The sequence below is a fragment of the Mus caroli genome, chromosome 14 (assembly GCF_900094665.2).
Source record: "Mus caroli chromosome 14, CAROLI_EIJ_v1.1, whole genome shotgun sequence".
In the NCBI taxonomy this organism is placed as follows: domain Eukaryota; kingdom Metazoa; phylum Chordata; class Mammalia; order Rodentia; family Muridae; genus Mus; species Mus caroli.
Genome location: NC_034583.1, coordinates 37,204,037 through 37,217,357, shown reverse-complemented (window position 1 = coordinate 37,217,357; position 13,321 = coordinate 37,204,037). Strand labels below are relative to the sequence as shown.

Here is a 13,321-nt window from a genome sequence, read left to right as displayed (position 1 = left end):
TCACTTTGTAGACCAGGCTGGCCTCAAACTCAGAAATCCGCCTGCCTCTGCCTCCCAAGTGCTGGGATTAAAGGCGTGCGCCACCACGCCCGGCTAAAAGATTTTTTAATGTGTGAAGCCTCCCTCTGCTTTTTCAAAAAGATTTATTTATTTAATGTATATGAGTACTCTATCCGCATGTATACCTTTATGCTAGAAGAGGGCATCAGATCCCATTATAGATGGTTATGAGCCACTATGTGGTTGCTGAGAACTGAACTGAGAACCTCTGAAGAGCAGCCAGTATGCTTAACTACTAAGCCATCAATCCGGGCCCCTTCTTCCATCTATTGAAATGGGGTAATTGTTAGAAATTTGTTAGAAATGAAGCCGGAGTTGACGGGGCTGGATCTTGTGGGGACTTGAATGTCATGTTGAGAGTCTTGAATTTTAAAACAACCGGGGAGTATTGCAGTTTTTAAAGCTGTAGTGATGTGATCAGATTTACATATTTGGAGTTGGGAGTTACAGGCAATTATAAGCCAACAAATGTGGGTACTCAGAACCAAATGTGGATCCTCTGTAAGAGTGGCACGCATGCTCAGATGCTAAGCCATTGCTAGGGCTCCCAAGCTTGAAGACTTTTCTTTCTGTTAGACACTTAGTTTTTTTCTGTTTGTTTCGCTTCGAGGCAGCCTCTCAGTCTACAGCCCAAGCAGGCTCCAGAACGGAAGGATGGACTGGTTGGGTGGGATGGTGTGAGTGGGAAGTGAGTGTGTGTCACTCAAGCCAAACAGTGCAGGTGCTCTGGGGAGGGATTTCACAGCGTCTCCACAAAATCCATTTTGTGCCTGGTTCAGAACTTGTCGGTGTTTCCTGAATCATGCAGAGTCAGCAGTCTCAGAGTTTGTGGCCACTCTTGACTGCACAACCCTGGCTCTGAAGTGCTCTCTGAGTGAATTTGGATCATTCCACCTACTGAATCAACCTAGAGTTGGAGGCCCAGGTTTTCCATCACTTTCCTACATCTGTACCTCTTGTAAATTTTTCTAAGTTTAGTGTTTTTCACCCTCACCCACAATTACTACTTTCCTCTAATGAACTACAGTTGACTGCTTGTCCTGTAAGCTTGACAGCATTTTCTCTAATTTGTTTTTTTTTTAAACAACACATTGCCCTGTGCTACCCTAAGCTGTCATTATCCTTTTAGATCTGTTAATTGGTTAATTTACTTGTACACTCATCAACTTGTCCAGGACTCATCTACTATAACACACTCTTTACTGAGTAAGGGCTAACGAGATAAAAATATCAAGTCAAGGTCTCTACCATGTGATGAATGCAGAGAACATACATACACATGAACAGGTATTGTTCTCTATAGTGTGTATAATTTCGGAAGAACAAGACAAGGAGGAAAAATGTCATGTTTTCAAACTCATTTCACGTGAGCAACGATATGGAACCTGAAAAACATGCCATCCTGGGGAGAACTGTTAACAATCCATCATGTTAAAGATAGAAGTGTTGGAAATGAAGCCGGAGTGCACAGGATCATAAGGGTCCTTGAATGTCATGTTGAGAATCTTGAGCTTAACCTTTTAAACAGCTGGGAGCATTGGAAAACTTAAATGTGATAAGGTTTACATATTTCAGAAACTGGCCTTGGGTGGAGGACGTTTGTTTACTGGTTGGCTTCTGAGGGATATAAACCTACAAGCCGGTTGATTAGTTACGGGAATGAGGAAATAAATTAGCTGAGAAAGAATAAAAGCTATGGCTCAGTTCTTCTCCATGAAGTCTGTCAGGGCACGGTGCATCAAAAGGTTGTGGGATCTGAAAGAAAACCAGAAGGAAGCCCGATGTATCTTTCTGCTTTCCAGATGCCTGGCCATGGATAGTGTGACCAGTTATCTCTCAGAAAAGCAGGTGTATGTGCTCAACAAGTAGTTAAACTGTGAAACTCTAGGGAGAGACTGAGCTAGAAATATACACTTGGGAGTCGCCAGTGTAGAGAAGGCATTTAACATGATGGGACTAAGCAATGTTCTTCAGGAGATACAAACGATAGATGGAATTCCAAGGAACAGTCACATCTTCAAAGTGGACTTGTGGGAAAGATCATGAAGGATATAGTTAAGTAGTATCAGGAAGGAATAGGGAGAGTGGGTGTGGCCGCCTATGCCCACAATCCTGGCACTTGGAAGACTGGACCAGGAAGCCAGTGAATTAGAGTCCAGCCTAGGCTACATGCTAAGACAGACGAAAGAGAGGGAGGTCATAAAGAGACCCTGACGTGTTTTCTACACCTTACACTGATATTAAAGAGAGAGAGGACTCAGCCTTGTCCAATGCAGCGTGTACCTCCTGGAAAACGATCACTGAATTTAGTATGATACACCATTTAAAGAGGTGTAGGAGGGCTGGTAACCTGGAAATCAGATAGACTGTAGGTTGAGGCAGGAATGTGAAATGAAGAAGTGAAGTCAGAGACAATAATACGTAGCTTGCTTACACAGGAGATGTACATAAAGACAGCTTAAGTGGCTGTGTCTTCCCACCTCAGATAGTTCTGATCATGTGGCAAGGAAGGTCTGACAATATGACATTTGTACTCAGTAAAGATTAGATAACGGGGTCTAATCATGTGGCACCAAGCCTTTAAAATTTTGCTTAGTCATTCTGCCGTGACTACATCTTTTCCTTTAAATTCTTTCTTTCTTGTCTGCTTAATGCTGGGAATTGTTTAGGTGCCAAGTTTCCTGTAGACGCCTTCACGTCCCCTTTTGAGAAACTGGTGCAAGGCCCTTCCTGCTTTGCTCATTAAAAAAAAAAAAAAAATAGCTGCTATTTACATAGCAATCAGGATTCTGTCAAGAAATTCTGTGTGCATTAAGTCTGTCATGATGTTGTTCTAGTATTAGAATAACAAACTTGTGATCTAGTTAATCTCCCAACAATTTAATGTTGCTGAACAAAGCTGTAACAGGAGGCTGGGCTTTCAGAATCAAGGACTGAACTTCGTATCCTCTGGGACTCTTGTAATTGTTACTGAATGACATATGAAATATGTCCTAGGAAGGCATATTGAAGAAGAAATCTCACTCAGAAGACTGAGCGAAAGGTCTTTTGGGAACTCTAGGGAAAGCTGACTCTTACCAGTTCACTCAGGTTACAGGCTCTTGCAACAGTGTAGCATCTTAAGCTGTACCAAGCTTGCTTCAGAAAGCTTCTACTTTACTCATTCAGTATTTCTCTTCCTTTGCTTTGTCTCTCAGTTTTGATGATAGAGTGCTTAGTCATAAGAAAAGCTATTCATTCCCAAACGAAAACCTGGGAGTCTAAGGTATGTTCAGGATGGAGGCCATGTGGTTTTAAAAGTTTGCAATGCAGTAGTAGAAATACAAGGAAGAAAATGTTACCAAAGATGTCATACAAATATTGAACAATATTGGAGAGGGCAAGCATCCATTCTGTATACACATTTCAATTAGGTCAGATGTTCACACAATGATATTTATGGAAATGACCAGGTTGGTAACTCTATGTTTAGTTTCTTGTGAAATCTCTGCTATTTCCCATATATGATGTCCATATTTTTTTTCTAAATTCTTATTAACACAAGGTCTTGCTATGTAGCCCCAACTGGATTCAAACTCATGATGATCCCCCTGTCTTAGTCTTTGTTTGTTTGTTTTTCTAGCTGGTTCTCACTGGGTAGTTCTGGCTGTCCTGGAACTCACTGCACTAGACCCAGGCTGTCCTGGAAAACACAGTGATCTGCCTGCCTCTGTTGGAGTTAAACTATACCACTGTGCCCAGCTTTATTAGCCATGTTGTGTTGTTTGCCTAGTGGGTTTGTTGTCGTTTTTTTCAAGATAGGAACTTGTTATATAGTCCTGAACTCTAAATGTAGACCAGGCTGTCCCTAAACGTGTGCTGGGACTAACAACACTATGAACCACCAAGCCTAGCCACTCATTTTTTTTTATCATATTCCAAGGGGTCTGAGGAGGTCTCAGTGTGGCTCAGCACGAGAAGCATACTAAGCATCCATCAGTGGATGAACAAATAAGGTAACTGAGTGTGTGGACCCTGATACAGAGTACTGTAGACTTATAAAGAAGGGCATGCAGTGACCCGGAACACAGCTGTAACTGCAGAACATCGTGCTAAGTGGAATGAAGCAAGAACAGAGAGAGAAGTGCTGTGTGATCTCATTTGTGTGAAATTTTAAAAAGCCAGTCTCGTAGAATCTGTAGAAAAGTGGTAACCAGAGAAGGTTGGAGAGAGGAAAGTTAGTCCAAGGGCACAAAGGTACAGTTAGAGTGGAAAAGTAAGTTTCGTTGACCTATGGTATTACATGGAGGCTGTGGTTTATATACCGTGTACTTGGAAGTTACTAATAGACTGAAGATACTAATAGACTTATTTTAAACATTCTTGTAAGAAAAAGTCAAGCTGGTGAGGTGATGGATATATTAGTGTGATTGAGTCTTCCTACAATGTACATATGGATTAAGAACATCTCATCATACACACAATTATTAGTGAACTAAAAATAAGACTGGAAGGCTGGTTGTGGTAGCACAGGTCTTTAATCTCAGTTCTCAGGAGGCAGAGGTGAATCGATTTCTGCGTGTTCGAGGCTAGCGTGGTCTACACCAGATCAGTCAGGAATACACAGCGAGACCCTTCATCAAAATAAAAACGCACTACCCCAAGCTAAAGGAGACAACGAAGACAAGAAAATTGACGACATTGTCAGTTTTATGGAGCCGATGCACCTGTGTACTTCCAAGGCCAAGCTCGGCATTGCAAAGTGAATTGAATGGAAACTTGCTTGGAATCTGGAACGGTGTGAAAAGAACACCAGCAAAAACACCTGTAAACTGAGACACTGTGATCTGGTTCTAGAGAAGGTAAGTATGAGCTGGAATATAGCTACCGTGAAGACAATATTAGCTTATAAGGCCATATTATCTTACTCTGTGTACAGTGCATGCTATAGATAACAGGCTAAGCAAAGCTTTTACTGCCTGAGAAGTTTCATAAGTTTCCATTTATGAAACGAGAGATTGAGTAGTCTACATTGCTCTAGCTTGTGAAATATGCCTAATTCGCATAAAATACAGCAAAAAAGAGACAATTTTTATGAATAAATCGGGACTACACACTGAGCTAATATCTTCTCTATGCTAGTTTAATAAGAACATGTATTTATTATTATATTTAAACATTTATTTATAAAATAGGGCCTAACTCTATAGGGCTGGAAGTATGTAGCTCAAGCTGTCTTTGACATTGAGCAATCCTCTTGCCACAGTCTCTGGAGTGTTGGATTATAGGTTTAAACCGCGATGCTCAGCCTTTTGGAAACCAATTTCACCTGTTCCCCTTTGTAGGATGTAGGAAGGGAAAAACTAGAAAGCCACTAAATCGTGTGTACGGCCGTGCTCCCCGAGATGAACTCCGACATCCTTTTAAAAGGCTTAGGCAGCCAGAGCACGGCGGACACGTAACCCAGGCTCGGGATTTCCTAGAGTTGAGAAAGGATGGGCTGGCGTGAGCTCTGGGGCGGGGCGGGCAGGACAGCTCAGGCCCGGGGCAGTGTGGCTCGGGGGATACCCCGACCCCGGAAAGACCGCGTCTTTGCGCCGGACGAGCTGCAGGTCAGGTGTACCGGAGGCGGGTGCGTGAGCGGGGCGCGCAGGAAGGCGGCCGCCGGAGGCTCGCGTGGACAGAGGCGCGCGCCGCTGCACGTCCGCAGGGGAGGCGGGAGCGCGGAGGGCGGAGGGCGGAGCGCGGGGCGGGGCGGGCGCAGGCTACTTCAGCGGGCGCGCGGCCTGCGCCGGGGAGCCGAGCACGGTGGCGCGGGCAGAGGGCGGTGGGCGGCGAGCGGCGATGGGCCGCGCCTGGGGCTTGCTCGTTGGACTCCTGGGCGTCGTGTGGCTGCTGCGCTTGGGCCACGGCGAGGAGCGGCGGCCTGAGACAGCGGCACAGCGCTGCTTCTGCCAGGTGAGGCGCGCGGGCGGCCCAGGGGCTGCGCATCTCCGGGCGCCCGCGATTCTGATGCGCGGCCCGCACCACGTTCCCGATCGCCCCGGGCCCGGGCACCCTTCGATGGGCGTGGGCGCCTGGCCAGCTTGTCACACTGCTTCCTTGCATCCTGCCTTGGCTGCTCCGTGTCGACAGTACCTGGGGTTCTGAGTGGACCCGGCACCTGGGCACCTCGTGCGCGCGCTGCCGGGGGCGTCCCCAGCCTTTCTGTTCCCGATATGGACTCTTGGGGAGACTAGTTCTTTAGGTCTTGCTGTCGTTGTCAAGAGGTTGAATGACCTTGAGGGGCTCTTGGGTGGCCTGATCCAACTGCCTGGTGTCTTTGCGGCTGTTGTCCTGTGACTTCTCGGCCTGTGTATGGTGCACCTTTTTCCTGAAGCTTATTCTCGTATCCTGACACTCCCTTTGCGGTCCGAGGCAGGCCTTAGCTCTTCTGTACTCGAGTTTGATTATGAGCTGTGATTATTTACTTCTGTAGGAGATGTGGGTTCCGTGAGCAAAACATTCAAAGAATTTTGTTTTCTTAGTGTAGCCTGTAAATTTTGTATGAGGCCGTTTAGGCTAGGCGCATTGAAATAACTGTGAATTTCATTTTGCTGTCTTAAGAAAATGCTAACAGGGGCTGGAGAGATGGCTCAGCGGTTAAGAGCACTGACTGCTCTTCCAAAGGTCCTGAGTTCAAATCCCAGAAACCACATGGTGGCTCACAACCATCCATAACGAAATCTGATGGTGTTTCTGAAGACAGCTGCAGTGTATTTACATATAACAATAAATAAATCTTTAAAAAAAAAAAAGAAAATGCTAACAGCTTGGAAATACCCAGAAGTATCTGGATTCAGTCGATGTGCTAGTCTCTTAGTGCTTTCTTGTAAAACCTGGAAGAACTCTCGAATATTAGCGGTTCCCCAGACTTTCTTCTGTTTAAAAGTGTCTGTTTAAAAGTGTATTAGATCATTTTATTACTGAGATACTTAATATGTAAATTGTATTGTTAAACAGACGTTCACGACCACACCTGGCGCTGGCCAGCACCCTTTCCCCCTCGACTTGTTCATTACTGTTCTTTCCGATGTTTAAAATACAGGTTTGTTTTGTGGGTATGTATATTGTACCTGTGAATGTACGCATTGTAGGGGGTGCTTTTAGTCCACAGCTTGCAGGAATTCTCTCCTCAACCACCACATGGGATACCGGGATCCACCTGGGGTCCTCAGGCAAATGACCAAGCATTGGCTTTCCTTACTCTTCTTATAGCCACCTTTTTGGTGGACTTATTTCTGAAATTACAACTATAAAAAAATCGAGGGATAGACAGCCAGGTCATTCGTGGGTCTTATTATTTGTGATCAGAAATACGTGTATGCAGCATATGATACTGTAAGATAAGCACTCGAGTGTCAGGAAGAAGAGGTATTATCTGTTTCATCGCTTTAAATTTTTGGATTTTATTGTTGAGTAATTTTGGAGCAGAAGTGAGTTGTTAGAAGTCCAGAAAAAGGCCATTTTTCTATTGGTTGCAAATTTTAGGTAAACAGTTTCAACATGTAAACACTTGAGATAGGAAGCTTTTAACTAGAGTGTTGAGAAAAATACTAGGAGTTACACTTTCAAGTATGTTCTCTGGGTAATGGTAGTCAAATACTATTTGACTCTTCAACTTTGTTATACATCCAATCTTTTTGGATATTTACTTAAAATTGAGGAACTTTTAATTATTTTTGCATTTTCCCTTGGTTAGTAATTAAGTTTTTTTGTTTGTTTGTTTTTTTTAGCTGTTGTCAAAATATCTTCAGATCAATCGATCCGTCTACCTGTCAATCTGTCTGTCTATCTGTCTATCTTTAGCCACTTTTAACATAGCCCTGGCTGTTCTGGAAATCACTGTGTAGACTAGGCTGTCCTTGCACTGACAGAGGTTTCACTGCCTCTGCCTCCTAAGTACTGTGATTAGAAGCAAGGGTCACCAGCCCAGCTCTTATTTGTTTTTTGGACTTATTTATTTTTATTTAATGTGTATTTGCCTGCATGTCTGCACCCCACATCCGTGAAGTGTCTGAGTAGGCCAGAAGAGGTTGTTGGATCTCATGAAACTATAGCGTGGGCCACCATGTGGGTGCTGGGAATCGAGCTCAGGTCCTGTGGAAGAGCAGTGCTTGCTCTTAATCACTGAGCTCTCTTCAGTCCGAAATAGCCTCAGAGTTTCGAAACAGGGATTCTCACTCTGTAGGTCAAGGTGGCCTCCAACTTTTTTTTTTTTTTTTTTTTTTCACAAATGTAGGTTTTATTATAGTGATTAAAAACCAGCCACCCGTTTTTTTTTTTTTTTTTTTTTTTTTTGGTGGCCTCCAACTTACAGAGCTCCTCCTCTGCCTCCAGAGAGCTTGGTTTAAAGGTGTGCCCCACAATCATCTAAGCCACTTTTTCTTTAAAGGAAGTTTCTGGTTTTCCTCTTCAGAGTCAACTTTGAGTAATAGCAAGATAGCCTGGAGCAGTGGTGCTTGTGTGTGACATCTGCGGACAGCTTGAGCAGGGTCTTCTGGTCAGCCTGGGTTACATAGTGAGATTCTTGTTTCCAAAGTATAGCCTAGCTAATGACAGACAGTCAAAATAGTCAGTTTGTTGTTGTTGTTGTTGTTGTTTTTTGTTTTTTCTCCTTCCTGCTGTGGGCCTTTCTTACCATGTTTGCCTTGGGTTACCTCATCACCACCTACCTCCTGTTGTCGCATGGGTATCTGCTTTGTAATGGGGTTCAGTTCATAGATGCTGAGTCAGAGCAGTCGGTGGTTGTTTGGCCTTAGAAAGTCATTGCAACAAGTCCCTAGTGCTTGTTGAGACCACATGTTGAGATCAAAACTGAGTTAAAAAATGGTTTTCAAACCTAGTATTTGATTGGTGCTCAGCAGATGTTAGGAATATTTCAGTGTAAGATGTTAGAAAAATTTAGCCAGCTGCTTGTTGGCATAGCTTGCTGGGATTGGGCTTTTTGATGGGGGATGGCTGTAATGAATCTTTGGGCTCCCTGAGGTACTACATAGATTGTGCTGGTTTCAAGTCCTTTTAACATGATTTTTCACTGTAATAAATCATTTAAAAAACTTTAGCTTTATTTTATGTCTATGAGTGTTTTGCCTACTTGTATGTATGTGTACCATGTGAGTGCCAGGAGTCACTAGAAGTCGGAATCAGGTGTTGAAGCCTCTGGAACTGGAGTTAGATAGTTGTGAGCTATGTGGAGGCTGCAAGAACAACCACGGAGGCATATTCCAACCCTTATATATAAACTCTTTTCATAATAGTGTTTTATTGTTTACTGTTCATTACTCGAAATGGTTAATTGTTTGGGACCTGTAAATCTTTCTTACAACCACTTGCTTTTTATTATCCTATTAAAACATTAACTAATAATATTATTAACTTATATAGAAAGTTGGCTCTTATCCCCATTTGAATAAACAATCTCCCACACAGGAAGTACTCCTCCTGTGAACCAAAATGTTATTTGTTATCACCGATACAGACTTAGATGAGAAGAAGTCCTTCCAGTTTGTTATTTTTATTTTCTGACAGTTATGTTGAATTAGGCATCATTTGAGAAAGTGAATGTAGTAAAACTTTAGGCACAAGTAGTGAAATATATTTTAAAGATAAAAATCTTAGAAGAAATACTGAAAATTGTTTTGGAGGACATATGAATATATTTTGCACTTAATTAATTTAAAATGAGTATATATTCCTTTTTCACTAAAACTGTTCTATTGTTTTCAAGTCTAGTAAGCAGTACCAGTGTTCAGCCACCTGAGTGTGGGAGGCCTGCCTCAGGCTGCTGCTGGTGGTGGTGGGGCACTGTAGATACCTGAGTGTGGTAGGTTTGCCTTGAGCTGCTATAGGAAGGACACTCATGCCAGCTCTACCAACACATGAGTTTTTGCTTGGAGTACATTGTAGACATACTCTCCAAACATGTTCTTCAGTAGATTTAGCCTTCTAAGTGTCCTGTTAAATCAGTTTCAAAAATAGCTTTACTTGTTAGGCTGAGTTGCTGGGCTGTGGGAGAGATGATTGGTTTGTTGGTTCTGGGTGTATTAAATCCTAGTCAGAGGGATCTTTGAAACAGGTTATACTGGTGAGGTAGCCATTTGACTCTTAAGTGCCTGTTGCATCCCTGGCTTTTCTGAATAGAGCGTATGGAAGAAATACTTGTGAGTCACTTCACAATGCTGTGTGTTTTTTCTTCCTGCCTCCCTTTCTCTCTTAAAACAATTAAAAGGATGTACTTATTTTATGTATGTGAGTATTTCACCTACAACTGTCTGTGAACCATATGCATGCCTGTGGAGGTCAGATGAGGACACCGGATTCCCTGGAACTGGAGTTACAGTTGTGAGCTACCATGTTAGCTCAGGGAATTGAACCCTGGAACTCCACAATAACACCAAGAGCTTTTGACTGCTGAGTAATCCCTCTAGCCCCACATTGGGAACTTGAGTAAAACTAAGACTTTAGGCAGAGATAGTTGACGGTATGGTATGGGGGGCAGTGGACCATGAGAGGTAGCCTGGTCCTCAGTTGAACTAAAGGCTTTGAAGCCCTGGAGATCCTGAATGGACAATGGTAGGAGCTTGTCTTGCTCCTGGGCACCAGGGCCCTGTCACTAGCTGCAGCCCCACTTAGATTTGTGGCCATCAGTCACGTAAGTGCAATCAGATCAAGAAATAGGAAGAGAGATCTGACCTGTAGTCACATAGTCTCAAGACAGAGATCTCCATGCTAAAGAGGTACTCAGAGGTCTGGAGGGCTTGGCCAATAAGCTTTCCATCCTAGACACTCCTCCCTGCACAAGGTATTTACTCTCAGGCCCACCCTGAGAAGTGGGGTATGGTTTTATGCATCCACTTCCCACCATGGCAATAAATGATTGAGAACCATGACTTTTCATCAGACTACACCATGGAGAACCCTAGAGAAAGCCTTAGCCTACAGAGTCACTGTCTAATCTGTAGAAGGCCTCTCTGCACTCCCAGCCACAACCACCACAATATTGCCACCATCAAGCCAAAGACTCTCTCCATGGGACTAGCTCGTTTTCTCTCCCTGGCCCTGGGCTAGACACAGCCTTCAGGCCCCCAACTCCATTCTCAGCTCTTCCATGGCTTCTAGCAGCGCCTGGGTGTCCAAGAGACTGAGAACCAGATGACCTTGGCCTTGTCATCTGATGACAACTAGATGACAGGCCCCGGGACCCCCAAGCCAGCTCTGGCTTTTCCACCCCAAGTGAGCTGCGTGCTCCTCGCTACTTTGCCTCCCCAAGTAGCCATGCCCTGTGGCAGAGCAGATGCAGGACCTATAATCGTATGCTTTACAATCTGGTATAGATTTTTTTGTTTGTTGTATCCTTTGATTTACAATGCCCTAGTTTTTCTTCTTCCCATCGTAGTCAGTCGGTCTGTCTGTCTCTCACTCTTGCTCTCCTTTCCTCGCTTTTGCTCTCATGCGTGTACGCTTGTTCCCCTCCCCCCAGCTCCTTTCCTTCTTTCTCCTCCTTTCATGTATTCAATATGTGAGGCCAGACAAATCTTTCTTTGGCTTAATTCACTTAGCATGTCCGTCGGGGTGGACTGAGGTCAAATAGTAGAATCTTACTGTGTGTATGTGGCATTTTCTATCATTTGTTTATCTTGGTTGGGGATTTAGAGGTTTAATGCACAGCAACATGAGAAGTATGGCTAGTAGTGTACTCAGCAGTTTTGCTAGATGAGTATGCTATAGCTGTTCTTCTCATGGGGTAGACGGGTAATTGTGTGAGGGTGTGTATGTTAAACTGGTCCTGTTATGGTAATCATTTTACTATATGTAACATGTCACACCATGATGTGTATTTTAAAGAATTATTTATATATTTTATGGATACAAGTACACTGTAGCTATCTTCAGATACACCAGAAGAGGGCATAAGATCCCATTACAGATGGTTGTGAGCCACCGTGTGGTTGCTGGAAATTGAACTCAGGACTTCTGGAAGAACAGTCAGTGCTCTTAACTGCTGAGCCATCTCTCCAGCCCCATGATGTATATTTTAAAATATAGAGTAATATTTATTTTAAAAAACTATGTTCTTTGAAGAATTGTGTATGTGTGTGTCTGTGTGCATGCTGTGGAGCCCTTGAGCACTAGAGGAGGGCATTGAATTCCTTGTGAGTGGGAGTTAGAGTTGTTTGTGAGCTACTTCACAAACCAGTGGGTACTGGGATTGGAACTCTGGTCCTCATGATAGAGGAGCTGTGCCCTTAATGACTGGGCCATCTTTCTAGCCCCTCTGGTCACAAAACACAGTAAAAATTAAATACCCTAGTTCTTTGACAAAGCACATTTTGAGTATATACATTTATTTACTGAGAAACAGCAGGGTGGTATATTCTAGAAGATGTTTTTATACACAAATACCCTGGGATGTTAAAATCAAGCTAAATTATCATGACACCATCGCCCAGCTAGCTGCACATGTGGTGAGAATACTGAAGCTCTGTTCTCTTAACAAATATGCACTATTACTAGCTATGGTCGCCATGATGTTCATTCAGAGCCCGGAAGCTATTTATCCTGTATTTCTCCACGTCTTCCACTTCTACCCTTAGTGTCCTTGATCTTCCTTAGATCTCACAAGTGAGGAAGGTCGTGAAGTAACCTTTATATCTAGCCTATTTTGCTTCCAGATTCATCCAGGATGCCACAAAGGACAGAATAATAGTTCATTGTGTGGTGTGTGTGTCACATTATCCACTCTTGCCTTGACAAATACCTAGATGCTTTTGTACCTCGGATATTGTGTGATGCAGGGAGCACAGGTGTGCAGGTCTCTTGGAGCCAGTGGCTTTGTTTCTTTTGGATGTGTCCCCAGAGTGGGATTGCTAGATCCAGCTATGTTTCTAGTTCCTTGAGGAGCATCCACACTGGTTTCCATCATGTCATAAGTGTTCCTGTTTCAGTGTGTGCTCACCAAACCTGCTTCCACCTTGGTTGCATGTCTTAAGGTTTTATTTGTTTGATGCTATTATAAATGGAATTGTTTTCTTGTTTTTTTTTTCCCCCGATAGTCTCATTTATTAGTTTCTAGAACACAACTGATTTGACTTTTGTATCCTATGACTTTATTAAAATAATTTGAGTGTTTTTTTTTTTCTTTTGGTGGAGTTCTCAAGTTTTTGCATGTACTGCCTAAGATCTGAAAATTCTGATTTTAGTTTTTTATTTTTAGTTTGAATTCCTTTTCTTTTTTTCCTTC

The 13,321-nt window shown here is 43.2% G+C and overlaps 1 protein-coding gene across 2 annotated transcripts in view; it reads left to right on the top strand.

Annotated features, from left to right (window-relative positions):
* Ero1a (endoplasmic reticulum oxidoreductase 1 alpha) overlaps positions 1-13,321 on the top strand; it is a 47,934-nt gene that overhangs the window by 1,579 nt on the left and 33,034 nt on the right. The window contains exon 1 of one of the 2 annotated variants that reach the window (XM_021182345.2): positions 5,828-5,997. The exons of the other annotated variant lie outside the window; for it this stretch is intronic. Coding sequence (XP_021038004.1) covers positions 5,884-5,997 — 114 coding nt within the window. The 5' untranslated portion in view covers positions 5,828-5,883. Of the gene's footprint in view, positions 1-5,827; positions 5,998-13,321 lie in introns of those variants that run through there. 2 annotated transcript variants of the gene reach the window in all.